Here is a 23242-nt window from a genome sequence, read left to right on the forward strand (position 1 = left end):
AATAACTTTTCTTTTTAGTTTGAGGAATACACTTTCTGGTTTTGTCAACTAGTCAGCATTCAAAGTTCACAATGGCATTCAGGAACAAAACACCATAGCTTGGTTTGCAAGAATTGGAAGCAAAGCAACCCACTGATACTCATTTGGAAGTTTGGGTTCTGAGAGAGCTCTGATCTTAATCTTTTCCAGTTGTACATGTTAAACTTTCTCAAAATCCACCTATTTTGCCCAATCAGCATGGCCTGTAATCAGGGAACCTATCCCACTGCATCTAGGGCCACTGTGAGCGCTGAGGGCTCTGGGTAACTATACTGCACATTTTACATAATCAGAAATAGGCCAGTAGGCTAACCCACTTCCTCCCAACACCCCAGAATCTTTTGGGAAGTGCTGGACAGTGACCCAGAGGTCACTGCAGGATGCTGACAGCCCCTAATTTTAGCACATTAGTGACGTCATTAGGAAAGGGCTGGCTTCCTCCTTCTGCTCCCTGGTAGTATATGTAGGGGGAGTGAGAGGAAGAAAAATTCAAGCATTTATCTGGCCTCCTCATTCAAAGCACTGGAGGATGCAAGAGGAGATTGGCCTCTGCTCAAATATAAGACTAATCACTAAAAATAGATCCTACTGCAAGAGTAAGTTCTGCCATTATTGCCTGGATTTTTTTTTCAGGACTCTGTTGTTTGTTTGCTGCACCTCATGGTACCTCCCATAAAGAGATGCAGTCATTTCAACACCACTGCAAACCAATCAAGTATAATGATCTGGCTCACCTTGGCTCCATCAGAGCTAATGGCACGCAGAGTACTTGTTCTGGTATACTATAGCCAGCATTGTCATAAAAGCCGTTGACAATAAACTCTGAAACAAGATCAGTAAAATTATTACGTTGTTGTCTTTTTTTACAGTAAATTCTGTTGGCTCACTGATTAAGGTTTTATCTTTGTTGCCCTTGCTTTCCATCTTCCTTTGGGGATGGGCATTATATAATATGTTTGCAAGTAGATTACAACATGGCTGCTGCTAGCCAGAAACATTCTATTAAATTGTTAGATATTTTTAATCAGTGCACTTTGTTCCTGAAAAAAAATCAATGCTTCCAAGTGCTTTATGCAATGTGCTTTCCATTGTGTCCTTTGAATGACATTAGTTGCCATACCAACATGCTGTACAGTAGCAATTTGCCTCCAGAACTTGGTGGAGGCATTAAAGACAATGGACTCATATGTATCAGCTGATTTACCCTAGCTGGGATCGGGCCCAGTGGCTCTTATACTTGGCTACTACCCACCAGCCTACCCACTGTCTCAGTCCCTGAAATAATTTATCTGTATTAGGGAAAACATCCAGTTTCTCATTTTTGAAGGAGGAATTTTAAGGAATATACCGATCTTCCCCAAATAGGTTTCCTTGAAAACTGGATTGCAAATGTACAATATAGTTCAGCATGTGCTATGAAAATTGAGCCATTCTTGACGGTACCCTTCTCTATTAAAAAACAAAGGTGCACCAGGCTTTGAAAAATTACAGCTCTGTACAAGTGTTATCAAAAACTTTACTGTGTTTAAATTTAGAAAAACACATACGCAGTATTGTCACAGTATGTTAAATTCATTTCCTCCATGTGCTCAAAGCTGATATTTAAAGGTATACCAGTTAGACATCTATTTAATAAAAAAAGCAGTATAATGTTCCAAACTGTAAATCAACCTCACCATCAAGCTTGAAAGAATTACATGTTAAACTTTTCATCAGTCAACTTTCTTCCCACCACTGACAACTTCTTCACATGAAATCTGAGATGTCATGCTATGAAGTGGAGAGACCTGCCATCTCTGGTTAATCCACTTGTTATCTCAGGAATGTGCACACATTTTGGGTTTGAGATAATGATGGGGGGTCTCAAATATTTGATAGCTGATCACTGAGCTGTGTGCACCTTGTTAGGAAATGCAGGAAAGCTGGAAGTGAGGCATTCATCAAAAGTTTAACTGTTTACCTTTTGGGCTTCTCTTTTCTCAAAAGGGTGATGATTTAGTTACCTAGTTTCCCTGAGAACCTAAGATTTGGTATTTGGAAACAAATTCAGACTGGAAGTAATGTCTTAGAAACTGAGTATGGGTCTTCAATAAAGTTCATGCCCTGTTTTTTCTCAAATGTTGCTCTTTGTTGTCTAGTTTACATCAGTTTGTACAAGTCACATGCATTATCAATTCTTTTATTATAGAACTAAATCCTATAATAAAATAATTTTGCTGTGCTAGGGATAACTATAAAAGAAATTGAGTATTTGGTTCATAGAGTGGACCTTGCTAGAAAACCAGCTCTTCAATCAGAGCACCAGGATGGGGTGCACTTTCTTTCTTTCCGTTCCCCCCCACCCCCCGCCTCTCTCTCTCTGTCTCTCTCTCCCCCTCCCTCCTCACTTGGCCACAGAAAGACATGTGTGGAGGATTTTGCATTTCTGAAAGACCCTACATTGGCATGTTCGTTACAAGATTCTCCAGGAAATGATTGGCTATGGCCTAAAACGTGGCATGTTAAACATGAAAGAGGAGTTGCCCAACTTAAGTGTAACACAGCTTAAAAGAGAGGCAAAATTCATAAGAAAACTAGTCTGACAAGCCAGCCCTTTTCTGAGAAGTTAAATCTCATCCTCTTGTGAATAAGGTGACTAGTTGCTAGAAAGCTACTGATGATGATAAAAATCATAAATGATTTGCATACATTATGGGGGAAAAAGAACATGGAGAAAGGTGATTTTCATTTTCAAGCTTCCAATACATCAATGTAAACTACAGGACTGGAAGATGTGATTATTTTACAAAGTCCTCATATACCATGCTTTGTAAATTCAGGGTATTCTTCATAGCAGATTTTTCTTGTGTTTGAGTATGCAGTGTTACCTTTTATTTGCTAGTCTGCTTTAAAAAAGGAAATGGGAAAAGGAAATGGCTCTACAGCAGAATAATTTTCCTTCTAATTTTTGCAATTGCCTTTGAAGCTTCCCTTACCTTTTCCCCCACATTTCCAGCTAATTAATGTCTCTCTCAGAAGTAACACATTTTTGTGCTCTCTAGGGTGATGAAGAGGCAAGCCTTGGCCTTCCGATAAGTCCTTTCATGGATCGCTCAGCTCCTCAGTTGGCACACCTTCAGGAATCCTTCATTTCTCACATTGTGGGTCCACTGTGTAATTCCTATGACTCAGCAGGGCTGATGCCAGGGAAATGGGTGGAAGATAGCGATGAGTCAGGAGATACTGATGAACATGAAGAGGAAGAAACAGCAGAAATGGAAATGTGTGAAACTTCTGAGTCAAGTATGTGTTTGCATCTATCTATCAATGGTGATGATTTCACATTGTGGACTGCCCTTGAGCAAAAGTTAAGAAACCCCTGTAGAAAAACTTACAGAGTTTATGCTGGTCAGCCACAACCTGAATTTCTCTATAATTGGGCTAGCTGAACTGTCCCCCAAGGGGTTCAACAGGTGGTCCCACATTCTGAGAGTAGAGAAGCTTCTAAAGACTTCTTGTGGAAAGGGGTCCAGTTTGCTATATTCATGGTAGTGCTATGCATTGGCATGTAAGGGTACGTCTATACTTGCTCCCTAGTTAGAACTAGGGATGCAAATGTAGCCAGCTGAAATTGCTAATGAAGCGGGGATTTAAATATCCTGCGCTTTATTAGCATAATCTCGCTCGCGCGCTATTCCTCTCACCAGCTGATTCGAACCAGGAAGTGCACTCTGGGACGCATTAGTTTGAATCAAACCCCTTGGTTCGAACTAATGTTACTCCTCACTTTCACTTTTTGGGGAGTAACGTTAGTTCGAACCAAGGGGTTTGATTCGAACTAATATGTCCCAGAGTGCACTTTCTGGTTTGAATCAACTAGCGAATGAAATAGCATGAGGGTGAGATTATGGTAATGAAGCACAGGATATTTAAATCCCTGCTTCATTAGCAATTTCGGTCGGCTACATTTGCATCCCTAGTTCGAACTAGGGAGCAAGTGTAGACGTACCCTAAGAGACTAGGTCCAGAACATTTTTCACGACACTCAAAGTAATATTGGTAGATTCCCAAGCTAAGCTAGTCCTTTGCTGAACGTATGATGGTGGCAGTGATTGGCCTCTAGGAGAAAGCATTGGTACAAGGAGATGTCAAGGACTCTGTGAAAAATATTTTGAAGTGGTAAGTTAATTTGGAACCTGTGTCTCTTGGTAGTTTCCTTTTAAATTGATCCAGTACCTCAGCACATACACCCTGTAGCCTTCCTGCCCATATCTGGGTCAGGGTGCATCAGGCATCAGGGATTCAATAGGCACAGTCGCTCAAATAGCAGTTAAGACCTCTGTATGGGGATTAAGCCAACTACCAGTCAGCTGTGAGCCTAGGCCTCCTGGCTGGGTTAAATGGCAATATTCCATTCCTCAGACTCTGAGTGTGAGCTGAGCAATTAACATTAGCTGGCCTAAAGAAGAACATGCTACTAGCCCCACATATAGGGTTGAAGGTAGGGGGACCCAGTTTCACTACGGTCTCAGCCCAGGGTGCTAGAAGTGGTGGGTGATCCTACCATGGAGTTAGCAAAGAAACATGCTGTCTCAGCAGGATCAAAGCCTTGTTTTCCTGCTGTGCTGCTTTGTCACCACTGGGATCTGGCTTTCAGTCTCGTGGTCAGGTGTTCCTTCCTCTAGTATCTCCCTGGCGCTTTGTCTCGTGGGGCAGTGGTTTGACTTTTCATTCTGCTTCCAGTTATGTGCTAGATGGAAGCTCAGCTCCCTGGGAGATATGCCTGCCACCTTCTCTTATCTGGCCCCCATTCTTATACTTCCTGCCCACCCCTGCACTTCCTGTGGAGGGAATAGGGCAAGGTTAGCTGCACCCATCAGGGGGACATAACCCCTTCAGTTTTGTAAGGTGTTACACTGCCTCATTATACCACCTCTTTTCTGTTCCTCCTCCTTCTGCATTCCCTTCTCCCATTTTAGTTCTGTTCCTTTGCCTTCTCCTTCGCCTTCCTTTTTGGCATCCCATGTGAGCCTTCCCTATTTCTCCAACACAACCTTTTCCTAGGAAGGAGGACTGGATCTAGGGTAGGGCGAGGAAGCCATAAGAGTTCTAGTACAATATTAGTAATAGTTAGTACTTGTATAGTGTTTGTTACCTGATAATCTCAAAGTTCTCCGTAAAACAGGGTCAGTATTATTCCCATTTTATATATAAAGAACTTGATGATGTGAGCGGTGAAAGGACTTGCTTAAGGTTAGAGAGAGAGTCAGTATTTGACCTCAGATTTGAGCTGGGGATCCAGAATTCTATCGACTGACCCATATGGCCTCTTCAACCACACATGTGATACTGTAACTTATAACTAATAAACCGCCGTTCTCATCCACTTTGAGTTCTCTTCATAAATGAATTATGTTCATGTGTATAGGTTGGCAACATTAACATATAGGAATTGCCCTACTGGGCTGCCTAGTGTAGTATCCTGCTTTAGTAATGGTCAGTACCATTGAAAAGCTGTTTGCCGTATTGTTGATCTGTGTATGTCCCAGGATATTGGAAAGACAAAGGGAGTGAGGTAATATTTTTACTGAACCAACTTCTGTTGGTGAGAGAAACTTTAGAGCATACCAAGAGATGCTCTTCTTCAGAGGAATTGATCAGAGAGGGGAAATTTCTTCAGTTAGTGGTTCACTTATCCTTTGGAGCATGACACTTTATATGTGTTACATTTATTTAAAAAATAACCTTAATTAATATGACAGTGGCTGTTATAATCTACAAAAATGTCTAGACTCTTTTGGAGATACGTTTACTCTCTTGGCCTCCATGACATCATGTGGTAGTAAGTTACATATGTTAATTGTCTATTGCCTGTTTTTTTAAAAAAAAGGTTTAATTTTATCATCTTTCATGTCCACTAAATATCCTCTTGTCCTTTTATGAGAAGAGGTCAATAGAACAGCTGATTCATATTCATTTGCCAGCATCCTGCCAGAATTGTTAGAGCTCTTTGAAGTTCCGCATTGTCTTTTGAATTCTTGATTATTGTTAAAGATTTTTTGTCATCTGTAAATTCACATCTTTGTTTCACTCATTTTTCCAATTATTAATAAATGTATTAAACAGTACTAGTCCTGGTATAAAATTATGGGATGCTGCTAATCTGATGCTATATTGAAAAATACCTATTTGTTCTTTCTTTTTGTTTTCTCACTTAGTTTCTATAACATTACAATATTTTGTCTGACATGCAGCTACTTAGTTTCCTTTGTAGGCTCTGGTGAGGGCTATGTCAAAGGCTTTTGAAGATACAAATAAATTCTTCCTGCCAGTTTTTTTCTTTTCCTATTTTGTCAACATGCTTAAAAAATTGAGACCCTTTTCCTTCATGAAGGTCAGATTGATTTGTTATGTGCAACTTAGGGTGTGTCTAGACTACAGGGTTTTGTCGACAAAAGTGGACTTTTGTCGACAAAACTATACCTGCGTCTACACTGCCTCTGAGTTCTGTCAACATAACGTCGACAGAACTCAGCAGTTTTGTCGACGGCTGTAAACCTCATTCTACGAGGAATAATGCCTTTTGTCAACAGAGTTCTGTCGACAGAAGGCATTATTGCATCTACACTGTCATGTCGACAAAGCGGCTTGCTTTGTCGACAGAACTGGCTGTAGTCTAGATGCTCTTTGTCGACAGTATCTGTCGACAAAACTTCTGTCGACAAAAGCCTGTAGTCTAGACATACCCTTAGAGATTTACAAGAATTCTCTTTTAATTATTGTATTGTGCAGTTTTACTGGCACTGAAATTATGCTTCATAGCCTGAACCATTCAAAATAAATATGCATACTGTGTCTGCTATCATTCAGTTCTCAGGTGTAGTAGTTTATTTCAGTGACAGATTATGTATTTTTAACAGCAATTTTAAATTTAAGCTGTCTAAGGGGTTACACTATCTGGGCATGTAGGTTGGTATAATTTAGGGTACCAGTTTCTTTCAACATCTCTTCTTTTGACACCTTAGTCCCTCATCTTTAATTCCTGGAAAGTCTAAATCTAAGGTAGATCTTTCTTCAACATCCTCCTTGCTGATGAATCTATTTACAAGATTACAAAAAAAAGTGTTCCTTTGGCAGCTTAGAGACTAACCAAGATATTTCTAATCGTGAGCTTTCGTGGGCAGAACCCATTTCATCAGATGAATTGGAGTGGAAATAACAGATATCTATCTAACTAACAAAAACAGCAAAAGCTGGGCTTGTCAGTACTTCTGCTGTTAGACATATCTCTTGGTTTCTGTTATTTCCACTTCAGTTCATCCGATGAAGTGGGTTTTGCCCACAAGAGCTCATGATTCTATATAGGTTAGTCTCTAATGTGCCACAAGTCCACTTATTGTTTTTAAAGTTACAGACTAACATGGCTCTCCCTCTAAGATTACAAACATGAGTCTGGTATTTCAATCTGTTTCTATGTCATTTTGAATATTCCAAGCTCTTTCAGCACAACACAAAAGACATTGGCTTTTATCAAGGGGATGAATGCCTCTGATTTACCTTTCTCTGTCAGATATTTAGAGAATTTTTTTACCATATTCTGGTCAACTCTAAAAGAAATATCTTTGGGAAGATGGAAAGGGGAATTTATTGTAAAAGGCATTTCATCATAGTCGTGGTAATCTATTAGAACATTTTAGATAATTGGGCTTTACTAAAATGAACCACTGTATTGTCTGACCTGCAAACAATTAATGTAGCTTAAAAACAAGAGTATTTTGTTATATCTGAACTGATAACTTTTGACAAGTCATGTTGTTAATGTAAGAGTTAAACTGAATTAGTCTTTATTGGGTTCAAACAATCTCTGCTGAGAACTGCAAGATTTGGGGTCACAAGAAACCTGGGATAGAATGTACTAATATGGTGCATTGGTGGAATAGAGGGTTTCTTATTATTAAACCTGAAAGTTTCCAACAGGGAACCGAGAGCTTTCTAATGAAGGATTGAACTGGATTTAGGCTGTGCTGCAGTGAAAAGCTCTTTGTTTCCAATTGAAAAGCTTCAAGGACTCAACATTTTGGCTCCTGACCCAAACACGGTTTAGGCCACCTGCAAACTCTCATTTACGCAAATTTATTTAGAACAAAACATTGCTGTACGTCACACTGTTGGGTTTTTTTCAGTAGAATTCCTGAAGAGGTTTATTATTTAAGCTCCATAGCCACCACTGCCACTCTTCACGATTGGTGGAAACCAACAGGCTTTGTTGAAAGGAATTTTAGCTGTCAGAACTCTATCGCTATTAGACTTCAACTCTATCTACAATAGTGGGCAGTCACTTAGGGCAGGAAAAAGTTTGTGGTGCAAGTGATTCTGATGATGGGGGCAATGGAAACTACAAATGGCAAATATGTTTTGTAGTATAATAGCAGCATGGTGACTCAAAACGAGAGAGAGAAGGAAATTTCAATTTACATAGGACTTCACTTATTAACTTTCCAGATAGTCCATCTGGTATCAAACTCAATTGTCATAGCAACAGTCTGCACTATACTGTGTAAAACCTAGATTTGATTTTTTTCATTTGCTGTTTCAGTGACGCTCAGGTCCATTTCAACTAGGGATGTAAGTGAGTAGTCAAGTCTATTGTACCAACTACATGATTAGCCAATTACCAGCCTTTTAACATCCTTAATTTCAAAGATGAGGTAATGTGTAGAGCAGGTCTTTAAGAGGAAGAATGCATATGTGCTATTTTGTTGAGTAATTTATAGAACATTTATTGCTTGCTTTGTCTCCTCTCACAGCTCCAATCTGTGCATAGGTAAGGTATGAGAAAAAGAAACCAAAGATTTCAGAGAGTGGTGAAGGGTCTTAAATTGGTCAGCTGGAAGTTGGCCATATTTGCTGTCAAAAAGAGCACGTTGCATGCCCAAATGAGTCTGGGAAGACATGTACTTCGTAATATTTTTACAGGGAATGTAGAATTCATTCATTGGATGTCTTTGTGTTCTGTTGTGTGTCTTGAGCAGGGTGTGCTCCTTGGGAGGGATGTTAACTATTGTTCATTAGTGTAAATATGTAAATGCAGGAATTTTTAGACATTTATGCATGGGGGAATGGGTTTAGGCGGGAGCCAGTGCTCAGGGGCAGCTGGCTTTTAAGCTGACTGTCCATGTGTGTTGACTTCTGTGGAGCCGCCTGTCCCTCTCCCTTACAAGGGAGGCAGCGGGAAAGAAGGGGTAGGAAGCACTGAGGGTGCCGGCACATGAAGGAAGCCAGCTTAAAATCACACCCCCCTCAGGCACTGGCTCTCAACTCTTCTCCCCCCCTTTTCTTCCTCCCTGCTGCTTCTGATACAGCAAAGAGCGGGCAGCAAAGAGCGGAGGAGTTGTATGTAGTCGTTATGATTAAGCAATGAGCCCAGGCTAATTGGTTAATCATGTAACCTACTTCACACTAGCATCCCTATTCCTTAGTAGTATAATAATATAATATCCCAATTAATTAGTTTGTTGATTAAACTTTAGGTTAACCTAATGTTTAACTAATTAACCAACTAAGTAGGCTCCCAGTCCCAGCACTAGGGCTGTCACCAGTGGCGGTAGGCTCCCAGTCCTAGCACTAGAGCTGCCGCTGGCTCCCGGCCCACTGGGGCAGGCCGAAGGCAGGTGGCTGCTCCCAGGCAACAGTTAACCTGTACCCGGTAAGCATTACCTGGTATGAGTGATGCTTACCCCAGTAAGCATCACCCGTTAACCAGTTACCCATTCACATCTCTATTCCCTGGTAAACAACTACAAAGCTGGGACTCAAATTGTATGAAAGTTGGCTTGCTTTTTTCCCCTTTAGTTGTACCTTTAAAAAAAAAACAAATCCTAATTAAGATGGAGTTTGATTCCATATATCATGGCTCTTGCTCTCTCCATCCTGCACTACCACCTTCTCTGTCTTCCTTCCCAATAAAATAATACAGCAATCTGGTCTCATATTTTACAGGAAAGAAAAAGTTCAAGAGGAGGAAAATTTACTGCCAGATCACTCAGCACCTGCTTCAGAACCATAAAATGTGGAAGAAAGTAATTGAAGATGAGGAAAGAATAGCTGGGACAGAAAAGCAAGGTCTAGAGCAATCCACGCTGCACCAGTCATCAGAACAAATTCAGGCCATCAGGGAAGAAGAGGAGGAAAAAGGGAAACCCAAAGGGGAGGAGGAGAACACAGCTATAGAACTGAACCAATGACAATATTTTCAGCAGTATTTTAAGACAGATTGACTTGTGCACAGACTCCTTTTCAAGCCAGCACAACATTTAGACACAACACTGTAGAAATATGGGATAATGCGCCTACAGCAGTTTGATTTGTTTTTCTTTCCTTTCTATGGTGAGGTACATTGTTTAAACTTCTATGTTCAAGAAGCTTTCGCATCGCAACACTGGCTTTTACAGACTTTAAGGGGGCAAGGGGAGGGTGAAATTATATACATAGCCGGTCATTGGCTGCGTTCTTCAGCAAAATACATGGAATGATATATTGTGGCCACTGATATTACAGAAGGAAATGCTGCTCCTAAAGCACATTTGCAGTTAACCGTGAGGTACCAATTAAGTAGATTTTGCTTTTAATGCTGAGGGATAAAAGTTCCAAAGCTTTCTCAGAATGTTAATACATCCTGCTAACATATATGTGGGGAAGTGGGGAAGAAGGGTGGGGGGGTGGGGTGTGTGTGTGTGTGTGTGTGTGTGTGTGTGCGTGCGCTCGCGCGCATTTGGCTAAATGTACTAATATCTATTGTAGTTTGAGTTTTATTGGACCAATTTAGCACATGACCTGTGAAGAAACACAAGGCCTCAATTCTAGGAAGTTTGGGTGCGCATGGAAAGTGGAGACCTTTGTAAGGAGCCCTGCATTTTGGTGCCAATTGATATCTCCTTTTGTAGCCAGGTTTCATGCCCCACAACCTTTCAGCAGAAGTTGTGCAACTCTCATTGCTGACCTGGTGCCATTTAGCAGCACTTGTGACTGAACTTCTAACCACCTGCCACTCATGCATTTTCCAGACTGCCAGTGAAAGGAATGTGCATGGAATCCATTGTACCCAAAGTGGGGGTGGGGGTTATAAGGCACACTTTGTTACTCCTTGTTAAAGAAACTGTGCCTTTGAATGAGTTAGTGTTTCAGAGAGGTGTGTGTGTGTGTGTGTGTGTGTGTGTGTGTGTGTGTGTGTGAGAGAGAGAGAGAGAGAGAAAGAGAACATGCATGCTTGGGAATTAACTGCACACTATCGCTTTCCCCCTCCTCTAGCCTTACTTTTCCTTATGTCAGTGGCCAAACACATTGTAAAATAAAGTCAAATTGTTATCTTTAAAGTGCAGCAGGAGAGGAAATGTGACGCCATCCAGTTCCTTGGGCTCAAAAGGCAATGTCTCTGTGAGGCTCCAATAGAAGAATGGGGCAAGGAGTCAGCTGCTTTCCATGTCTGCTAGTTGCTTGTATGCCTCAGCCGTCACTCTCACCAGCTTCAGAGAATGCCAGTTTTCAGCCAAGGGTGCTGAAGGGGAGCAGTTTGCAGCTGCAGCACACCCTATCCATACTACTTTGCGCTTTGGAAAAAAAATCAGGCCTGTAGAAGAGCAGATAATTTTTTGTTGGTTTCTCTGTCATTTATGCTGTGAGCCAAATGTCTATTTAAAAGGTTGATATTCACTTTCAATATTTTATTTCACGATATTATATTTGTCAATGATTAGTTATCTAGATGTAAATATGGAGAAATTTTTATGAGTTCCTGTAGATAATGAAATCTTTAAGGAAAAAGAAAAAAGGGAAATGTTTTTGTAAAGGTAACTTTTAAAAAAAAAACGCAAACCACCATTTTTATACTGTGTAGCCATTTCCAAGCCCAGCAAATAAGGTCTTGAGTAGTTATGTGAAGCCACTGCTCTACAGGAGCAAGACATTAATACATTAATGTTTTGGACTGGTAGCTTCAGCCATTCCCTTGCTAATTAAGGATTTACCAGAAATCTTTTGGTCTCAGAGGGAGAATCTCAATTCACTATATTCCATAAAGGTGGAACAATGAGGTATGCCATTCTACAATATGAGCCTGTGGCCTTTGTTCATCAACGGAGTTTGAGGGGGCCACTTGGATGAATAAGAAATACGTAAGTAAGGTTGCAATAACATGTTGCCCATTCTATTTAACATAAGTCTCTGATCTCTCCACTGCTCTCTACCTTGTATTTACTATTTCTTCACAGTATTTTAATGACCCATTAATACTTCTTGGGGAATAACAGAAAACATTCTGTTTCTAAACCATTCTGCATGTGTGTTACCACTTCTATATTTTTCTCCAGTTCAGCCTGCAGTGTGGGACTCTTTTTTGTGGGTTCATCTTCTCTTTTTTTCTTTTTCTGCCCCCCTTCCAATAATAGAAAGAGACACTCCACTGTTTATAACAGCATGATTACAGAGCATGACTTCAGCTGGAAACATCAATGGATGGAATTGATGAAGGCTACAAAAAAAATCAGATCCTGATGCCATTATTTTTTTAAAGTAAGGGAAATCATAATTCATAATAAGCATAATTCTTCCAAAACTAAATAGAATGCCTAAATTTTCTCCAAAGCACCAGCAGATCTCCAACATTTCAAGCTTTGCACTGTTTTAACATCCAGTCACCTCAGTCTATCATTTAATGATTTTCCACCATATTAAATACCAGGTTGAAGAGCTTTCTCATAGCATTTAACACATCCTTTAATATTACTTTATAAAAATCAAACTCACAGACACTGTCAAATTTCAGATCCAAACTGATCATGAAAATTTATGGGTTTATATGCACAGTGATCAAAATTGGAATTTCCAATTATTTTTAAAAAAACCCTTGGTGAAAACAAAGGCCAGGGTTTAAAAGTGCTAATAAGAGCACAGATATTGTAATATAGGCTATGTCTAGACTATGTAGAATTTTTTAAATTATCATCTTCCAATCTCAGTTCCGAAAGAGGATCTTTCGAAAGTGATAGTAATCTGGACACGTTTTTTCACGGGAAAACCCCTCTTTCAAAAAAACTGCTCTTCCTTAAAAAAAGGTTTACATGTTATTTTCGAAAAAGGGTTTTTTCCCCCCAAAAAGTGTCCAGACTACTTTCACTTTCGAAAGATCCTCTTTCAGAAGTGAGATCAGAAGAAGATATGGAAATTCCCACAGAATTTGCATATCCTCTTTCCAAAAAACATAGTTTAGACATGTCCAAAGAGGGGATGCATTCCACATACAAGGTTGAATCCTGCAAATCTTTTATTCATGCACATAGTCCTGTTGAATTCCTTGTATAAATAGGGGCTACTCACCAAAACAAAAATGCAGGACTGAGCCTCTGAAAAAGTGCTCTTTAAAATGTACCTACAGGAAAATTTTAAGATATATCCTTCATTGTTGTCATTCTGGTTGCTACTAAGCAATATTAAGCCTGTTTCTAATTCACTGAGCTTACTTCCTGTAGTGCCAGTGCAGCTGTTACAAATTACTACACTACTACGCAAGCCTATTTGTGGGCTCAGTTAGACAAACTCAGGTCTTTTTAAATGAAGGAATTGCTGGCAGGCTTAGAACAGGAATGGTGAATGTTATCCTAACACTAGAGCAGGAGGCAATACTAGTGAAAGCAAAAACAGCTGGGACTGGTTAACTTGATTACGTGTTGTCTGTGGGGCTGCATAGAATTTATTTGGTATTAGTAAAGCACCAGCTGCATTTAATAACAAAGCAGGTGACACCCTTACAAAGCAGGTGACACTCTTGCACTCCACATTTGTTATTAGTAGATCCCAACTTCAGCAGGCAGCAAACCACTTAGAAATCTTACCCATTGTCTTCGGAAATTTGTTTCCACCCAGAAATTATCAAGAAGCTTCCCAGGCATTTAGTATCAGTTTTAAAAAAAAGAGAGAGAGAAGTTTGTATTGAGAGTGTGACTACAGTTTTGCTTTCTTTTGTGGTAGATGGCAAATTGTTGATTATCCAGGGATTGATATATTGGTCTTGACCCAAAAGAGAGGTAAGAACCAAAACTTTAAACTAAAAGTTTCAGCAACCCATTCAAGGGCCAGGCCATTTTGATTTCCTACTTTCTACAGCCCTTTGGTATTCTGATAACCAGATAAACCACAGCCTAGGCAATAATTTTGAAACAAAAAAGCAAATTGTATTGCATAAGCAATGTTCAGTTTTCAGGTTCAGTATCCGTGAATGTTTTAAGTGTTTATATGAGATTCTTGTATGTACCGTATATAAATTATTTAATACTGAGGAAACCAAAGACCATTTCAAGAATGTTTCTCGGTAGTAGTAATAATTTAAAAATTACATATTTCAGGAATACCTGCCTTTGGAGAAGGCAGGCACATGTCTCAAAAGCTACATTCTTTTTAAAAACAGTGAGAATTGGTTATGACTTCAGTGTTTACTCAGAACCCCCAATTCCTTTGCTAAATTTGTCTTCTCCACTGTTATTGCTAACTGCTCTTGTGGTGTGCACAGCCACAATTATGAAGGAAAGTACACTGAATGGCTTTATATCAATTATACAGCAAGTCTTTTTTATGCTACCCAGGCAGTTGCTGCTGGTTCATCCTTACTGGTTTTAGACTCTGTCTGTCAGCCGACATGTATTTTGTATTGCTGCCCCAACACACAGAATATAGAGGCTGGATAAAAACACTGAACTATTTCTCTTTCCCTTTGAATGTTACCTATACTGAAATCATCCTGATTTTGATCCAAAACCTGCCTATCTCTGGAAGTAACCATTCTGCTTATGCCCAGATGGTCATAATCTAGGCTTACTTGCTCTGATCCTAACGGGAAACTGACATCACACAAAAAGTTTTGATCCAATATTCAGATCACTTATTGCCACATGTCTTGGAAAACCAGCTACTCCCCTTGATGCCAAAATAGTGTTAGATTTTCCAGGTGATGCAATGTTGCATGCCATGCATTACATACCAGGATGGAAATTCAGTGGCAATCCAGGGTTGAAAAGAGTTCAAATCTCTCTTCGCAGAAAGCTAGAAGTGTCAAATATGCCACCAAAACACAGCTTTGAGCACATAAATGGAACTTAGGTGGAATCTGTAGGCATAGTGCTTGCCCTTGTGGGAGTGAATCTCACCTTCTGAGAATAGCTTGTTCACAGTGAGGGTATATTTTTGTGAATGCATTTGTTAACACTACAAAGTAAATCCTATAGTCCTTACCCAGAAGAAATTCTCAATGTCATCAATGGGCTAAACCCTGAAACTGCATCATTTAGATAATTCACTGGGAATTTTGCCCAACTATGGGCCAAAGACAATTTTCAAAAGTGCCTAAGTGATTTAGGAGCTTAACCGCCAGAATTGAAAATGTATTTAGTCACTTAATGAGATTTTTAAAAAGCACAGAGGTGCCGAGCTCTCATGGATTTCAATGAAAGACCGGCATCTGCCTCCTTTAAGCTCTTTTGAAAATCCCACAAAATGCTGTTCATATTTTTGGGTGCCTAAATACCTTTGGATGCCTGACCCCAAAACCCCATTTTGAAAGTAATTTAGATGCTTAAGTCCCATTGACTTTTAATGAGATTTAGGCTCCTAAATGTGAGTTACATCTGAAAATGGGACTTTGGCATCTGTGTCATGTTAGTTAATTATTTAAAAAATGTACCCTAATAAAAACTGAGTACAATTTTTTTAAGTTTGGCCCCAAAATATTAATGAAGCACTTCACATGTATCAATTATTAGTAATTACCCACACTACCTTACTCTCAATAGGGCCTTAAGCGGCACCAATGGAAGGCTTTGCCCATTTAAGTCAACAGCAAAGAATCAAGTCCATCGTCCCACTGATTTCCAAAGGACTGCTTGAGACGTAAGGTGTGAGTCAACATGAATTTAGTTGTTGGCAGAATCAAGATGTGAATGAGTCAGATTAAAGTACAGGACAGCTTGCCAAGCCAACTCATACCACACTTTATATTCTTGTAACTAACACGTACAAGGTGAGATCCAATGATGGCTTGATTAATCTTAGATATTGAAATTGAAACAGAAAACTATGCAGTCATGTTTGGTTTACACTGGGATAAAACAAAAGAGAAATAGCTGGCAGTTACTGTGCTTCCTTCCCTCCAATGAAGAATATTTTGGCATAATTTGATGGATGGATATTACCTTTTTTTCCCCCATGCATATTCATGGGGATGAAAAGCTCAGACATCATAGAACAGACCATAAAGGTTTCTGTTTAAGTGTGAGTGATGTGAGACAGGAATGACACATTGATGACAAAACAAATTGGCTCCAAGGCATGCAAGTGGTTTCATCTACAGCCAAGTGTGTGCCTTTTTGTTCTATCACAGAACGGTATACAGTGCAACTCAGGGCTGAACACCAAGAGTCATTCAGTCTTTCCAGCCTTGGATTGGGTCATTTGCCTGAAAACTTGGATATCCCCCAGCTGGCAGTGTGGTATTGACGTAATTAGTCCTAAACTTGATGGGATTTTAAAAAGAGGTGGAGACTGTTAAATTGGCAACCCCTAGGAAAGAAAGAAAATCTAGTCAAGTTCCAAATAGACTTTATACAGTGCAGCTGGTTTTTACCTTTCACTCAAAATAGGGAAGTAATCCTTTGGAGAGAATCAAGCACTGAGTTTCAATGGTGTTAACAGTAATAATGTTTGAAAGACACACCTCAATAAAAACACAGTAGAGATTATTCCCCTCCCCTCAAACAGAGAAGGAAGAATCATTCCTTAATTTTTGGAATGAACCCACCAATGACTTTTTCACATCTGAATTATCACTCCACAGATTTGCTGGCAGTGTTTGTAAAAAACCACACAGTGTGAAGGACTTGCGGGGAAGAGGGGGACAGGATATGATTTTGGGGAGTTTTTTTAGACAGTAGCCATCCGTCCTCAAGAAAATAAATTGAAATAATAGGCACTGTAAAGTGGTCAGCCTTAAAATTGTGCCATTTTTTCTTTAGATATCGCGTGATGGTTACCACGGGGTGTAGCATTTCTTATACTAAGGTTGGCAGAATTTGATGTTTGTTAATCATTTTGATGGATAATATTGGTGTTTATTTTCATCTTTTTTGGTTTTTTATCCATTTACATTTTCACGGTTTGTTAAATTATGGGGGAAATCAAATCATTATTTAATGATAGTGACCCTGAGATTCAGAATGTTAAAGTATTATAACTGTTAACATCAGTTGTTAACATATATCACAATACACAAAGTAAATATCCTTAAATCAAACTCTAGTAAATTCTCACGCAGTATTTTTTCTTATCTTTTCTATCAGTAAATGTTGATTATCAACAGAAATATTTTCTCGTCAATTTATGTGTGTACAGGTGAAATTGATGTTTGCTGACATTTACTGATAAAAATGAAGGACCTTCCAAACCTATTCATTTCTAGTTTCTAAAATTGGCCAGTTTTTCATGGGGACCATTACAGTTACAATCAACCAGCCTTGTCCATAGTCTGTCCACTTTTTATAAAGTAATTCCGAGACACTGGAAGTAAATGTTAGTCTGTTTTTAAATAACCCTTAACTCACTGTAAGAGGAGGAAAAATCAGTTATGCCTATTTTAATCAATGTCTCAGATGGCTGATGTGGGTAATTTTGTGTTTTCACATTTCTCAGTATATGTTTCACATAGCAGTATGTTCATGGTGTGAAAATTGCACATGGGCTGTAGATGTTGAACGGATTGCTGCCAAGCTATGTGAGCCACCTGACAGAGTTCTTGTGATATATGGTATCTGGGCAATGGTGAAAATGTTGCTAGCAACGTAAGATATGGCATTGCACACGTTTAAAAAACAAACTGGGAGAAACAGCAATTTTGTCTTAAAACTACATCCAGATTTGAAATATACATGAAGCATTCTGTCGTAGTCAAAGTTAAGGTGTATTAATTAATGTAGTTTCCTTTTTGTTTCTTGGCTCAAAAAGTAAATGCAGCTGAGCCCAAATAAGCAAAAAGTCCTTGTATCGCCACAGTAAGTCGTGTGTTCGCTTCCCCCTGTTTCAACCTCAAAAGGAAACTGTCATTGCACCTGGTATCTGTAGGTAGATGGCATGGGGCCAGAGACTGGGACTGAGGACAGAAGAAATTATTTTAAGGATTTGGAACAGTTAGCATGTCTACAGAATAGTTGGAGAAATATCTCAGGATAGAACAGTCCAACTCTATGCCAACCGTAACTTACTTTGTTCTTAGTATTGCTCTGAAGTAAACAAACTTAAATGTTCCATTCTTCAACAATGTCTTCCTTTATGACAATGAACATTTACAAACTATTACTTAATGTGAATTAACAGTTACAGTTTGCTTTTAAATATATAAGGAAAATGGTTGGTTTTTTTCCCCCTGACCCTAATAGGTTAATCCAACATGTATAACCAAATCCATGTCTGTAATGTGAAAATCAAAGAGAAAATGGTGAATGGTTTGCCATGCATGTACATAATGTTTTAGGTAGAAAGTCTCATCCATCTACTAATGCTTTCCATCCTCCTTTCAAGATTTCTGCCTGATCCTGAAATTTAACTAAAATCTATATTACAGCAAAGGTTCAATTTTAAGTATTTATTATTAAAACAGTACTACAGATTAGTATCTTAAAAGATCAAAGGCCACATTTGTAAATGTTCTTTAATGTCAGTGGTACATTTATATTTTGATTTTTTTTTATTAATATATATTTGGTCATTACTTCGCACACCCTGTTTTTTAATCAATATAAAAAGTTTGCATGAGGAAAAGAATCTTGAATTCACAGTCATATTTCTAAATTGTAATTCATACTGTAGTTTGTTTGCTTAACTGTTAACATTTTCACAGGTGGATGGCAGTTTATTTTGTGATAGGAAAAAATAATATGAATGTTCAAACAAATATAAATTAAAACTTTTCCATCACCAAAAATACTGGAAATTAGTATAATTCAAAATGACTCAGAGATCATTTTCTAATATGGTTTCATCCCTTGGACTATAAATGAAATCCAGTACTTGTACACCTGTGTATAATACACACACATCCAAACATGCTCTCCCAAACCACGAGATTCAATACAAAACCTTTTTCATAATCAGTTGAATCTCGGTTAATGCAATTGTGAAATCAGTTCTTCAAAGTCAAAATGAGAATTGTGGAGCAGATGATGTAGTTGAAATAGCTTGATCCTCACTAGGTTTGTGATTAAATTCTTCAAGCCCTGGTACATCCAAATCTCACCTTGAAGTCCTTGAAAGTTTTTGCCTACAAAAAACAAAAGTTGGGTTCTTTGTGGGGATGGTTAATAACTTTGTATCGTAACCTTGTGAGCTGCAGACCTCAGCATCTTGAACAATCATTCATTCTCAATGTATAATCTATTCCCTAATCAATTCTGGTTGTAAGTTTTCCAGTATATCACAACTGTGATTTTAAATTAATCCATTCTTAATGTTTCACTAGAAGGGGTAACCTATTTTATAATGTAATATTTGATGAGCGTGTGTGTGTGTTATCTTGGGGATTCCTATGAAGCAATATTTTTAAAAACTGCCAACCAAAATGGCAATGCAGGCAAGTGCCATTTTGTTCAGGATTTGTACATGCCAATTTTTAACACAGTGTTCTTTTCACCAATACTACATGTGTTAATTTATATTTATATATTGTCAATATTGTAACCAAACTTCTCCTTTTTAAACACTTCAAGAACAAGGCATTGTATTTTTAGGTGATCTTTCACAGAATAATTCTTTTCCTTTCACTAGTATCTTGCACTCAAGACATGTAGCAATACTTAATATATTCCCTTCACAAGTATTTGTTAAGTGATTTAGTTAATGGCAGATAAATGTTTTGTACAAAATAGATTCTGTACAGAAAAAAATCTTTTAGATAAACATTATTTATTTTTACTGTTTTGTAAGTTAGACACTATAATGAAGCTCCTTTTTGCCAGAATTACTGGAAGTGCCTCTTGGTAAAATGTATAATACAGTAAATATGTATTCAAAATTATTAGACATACTTGTCACAAAATGAACAATGTGGATGTTGCAATGTGAAGACAAATGTACAACATAAATATAATTCTGTGGTATCATACTTGCTGTGGTTCCTTTTCCTTTTATTTAACAGAACTGAATTTAGCCACCCACTTTCTCTGTGCATAGTGCAAGAAACCAATGCTCTCTCTGGGCCATGATGCAAATCCTCTGACGTTCCATGAAGCGATTCCAGTGGGTTTTGATTCAGATCCTTAGTAATGCATCTTGTCTCCAGCAGTAGCTAATGCCTTACGTTTCAGAGGAAGGTGTAAAAGCCTGTGTGTGTCTAACAAAGATATGTGTTAGGAGAGGTGTTCTTCCTAACTCCTTTCATATCAATATATACTCTTTAGCATTGCCTTCTTCAGTGGGATTATTCACATGCTTTTAAAGTTGCGCATGTACTTAAGTGCCTTGCTGAATAGGGAGGCTTCGTGCAGGTGCTGGGTTTTTATAGTGGCTGCCAGCAATGACTTTAATGTTTGTTAATTTTCATTTATTATTTTAGAGCTTTCAACAAATATATGTAGATGCTTTTCAGTAGAGACATACAAAAAGTTCCCACTTCAAAGAGTTTGCATTATAAATCTTAGAAAAGGAATAGGGAAAGTGACAAGCAGTTAGGAGGGAATGGGGAAAGAAAAGAAAATGGTTACAGAAATAAGATCACATGATTACTTTAGGCATGTGCATGTGTTTCTATGTCCAGACCTTAAATTATTCTTTTAGCTCTTCACTGAACTGTCTCCAATTTTTCAACAGCTATTTTAAAATGCAGACACTAGAACTGAAATCTCAGCTGTGCTGTATAGTAGGTAATATCACATCCCTTCTTCCTACTTGATATTCCCCAGTTTACATAACCAAAGATTGTGTTAGTCCTTTTAACACAGAATTGTGTTCAAACTTACATTCCATTGGTTATCTACAATTGTCCTTAAGATTCTACTTAGTCACTGCTTTCCTACTTGATGCTTGAATGTATTAAAATATACTTTGTTTAAATATCAGTTTCCCCACTAGTTCAGACTGCTATACATCAGTGACCTGGCCTCCTCGTTGTCACCTCACCAATCTGCAAATTTGATCAGCTGTGGATTTTATACTTTCTTCCAGGTAAGTGGAAAATATGTAATGGCTTTTGGCTAAGAACCCATCTGCGCAATTCCTCACCAGAAATATGCCTACTCAAGAATTCTCGATTGAAAATCGTATTTTGAAAACTATTTGTTTTTTAATCCACTTAATGTAGACCGTATTGATTTTTGTGAGCTACTTTTAATCAGAATTTTGTACAGTACTGAGCCAAATGCCTTACAGAAATTCAGGTGTATTATTTGAGCACCTTTATAAACCACACTTGTAATCTTGCTAAAGAATATCACATTTTTTAACATTTTATCACGTTTTTTAACTATTTTGTTGAAACCATATTTTGTATCTTCTCATTCTTTTATTAATGGAATTTGTTATCAGTTTATCAACCATGCCATTTTTTTGCCCAGGTTTTGTAATAGCCTATAATTTGCTTGGACACCTATTTTAGTCTTTTAGTTTAATTCTCATAATATTCATTTCTCTGACATTTAAAGTATTCTCATCAAATGTCTAGAGGGCTCCTTTAAAATTCCCTTTAAAACTCATGGGTGCAGCTGTATCTAAGCACAGAAGTAGTGATGGATATAAACTACAGACTTTTGAACTCCCAAAATTTCTCCTATTTTTGGATCTGAAATGTTGGCCCATCCCATGGAAGGAAGGAATGCTCATTTGCCACTTTGTATCTGGATTCAGGTTTAGATGTTGAACACCCCAAAAAGTTTAAAGATACATGTTTCAGGTGGAGCTACGGAGGTATTGATAAAGTCCAACTTCAAAAATGAATAAAAATCTATTACAATACAAATATCACTAATGAATTCTTTTTAGTCTATCCCCAGCATCTAATCAGTATGTTCCACTGCACAAGTCACTCAGTGCTCAAAGCAAAGTATATACCATGAGGGCATAATTAACAACTCTTCATCACAATCAGGATAAAAGCAATCAGGATAAAATCACGCTGCTAGTTAGAGCATATTAAACACTGTGGATATTGTCACTTTTCAAGAGTTTCTCATGAGAAGAGGCAAGCAATAAAATACCTAGTACAGGTAGCCAATCAGTTAGTGAGACCACACACATACTTCTGCTAACCTGGGAAAACATAAATGAGGTCATGACTCACTGATGTCAGCTCAATTAAATGTAGCAATTTCCAGGTATTCAATTACACAGGCAAATCTACTTGCCTAAAACCACTTTTTTTTTTAACTAAAACAAAGAACACCCAGAGAGCAGATGCCTTTAAAAGGGGGGGAAGGGTAGTTTGTGGTTATAATTTTTATTGAGATAGCACAAAACAGAGATCAGAAACAAGATGGTTGTGGTGTAAAATGACACTGAAAACTCTGTTGATTCTTCCATGGGGGAGCTAGGGCTTGCTGCTTCTTTTAGGAAATAGAGGAACGTATTACCCCAATTTCACATCACTCAAAGCCACTAGTTTAACAGAATCTCTCATCTAAATGAAGGAGGTCTCTGAAGATAGAAAGTCCATTGTTTCAAATCATATATTGAACATGTGAACATTGCTCGTGGGAGGGCACCAAACTGGCCATCAGCTCAGGATTTTATTCAACAGCCAAATAACAGCATCAGGATACTTTTGAAGGTTGTCTTAAAGAATGAGCACATAAACAGCTAAGTAAACTACTGCCTCTGGCCCCCCGCTCCCTTCCCCCAATCACGTCCAGCCTAGATGTATAGCTGTGCCCACTCCATATTCTGGGTTGCTCAAGGTTGTATAAGCTCAGAAGTTCAGTCTCGATCATCAGCTGCTCATTTCAGGTCACATTTTGTAGAGCTATTTAGACACTGCTGCGTTCAGAGCCAAAGTGCCTTCATCATGTTAGGCCACAGAAAATTGGGCCTAGGGTGGTTATGCTAAGGCAGACCAAGAAAAGTCCAGCAAAAAGTTCTGGGTAGTCCCTGAACAAAATTTAAAACATAAATTAAGCAAGGGCATAAAATAAGCAAACAGCTGCATCTT

General features: G+C 38.4%; 1 protein-coding gene across 1 annotated transcript in view; it reads left to right on the forward strand.

Moving 5' to 3' along the window:
* The window catches only part of PDE3A (phosphodiesterase 3A), a 376204-nt gene extending 355995 nt beyond the window's left edge, over window positions 1-20209 (forward strand). Inside the window, exons 15-16 of the mRNA XM_006121290.5 lie at window positions 3081-3321; window positions 10018-20209. Coding sequence (XP_006121352.3) covers window positions 3081-3321; window positions 10018-10262 — 486 coding nt within the window. The 3' untranslated portion in view covers window positions 10263-20209. The remainder of the gene's footprint in view (window positions 1-3080; window positions 3322-10017) is intronic.
* The last annotated feature ends 3033 nt before the right edge of the window (window positions 20210-23242 follow it).

The sequence above is a fragment of the Pelodiscus sinensis genome, chromosome 1 (assembly GCF_052426305.1).
Source record: "Pelodiscus sinensis isolate ZL-2025 chromosome 1, ASM5242630v1, whole genome shotgun sequence".
In the NCBI taxonomy this organism is placed as follows: domain Eukaryota; kingdom Metazoa; phylum Chordata; order Testudines; family Trionychidae; genus Pelodiscus; species Pelodiscus sinensis.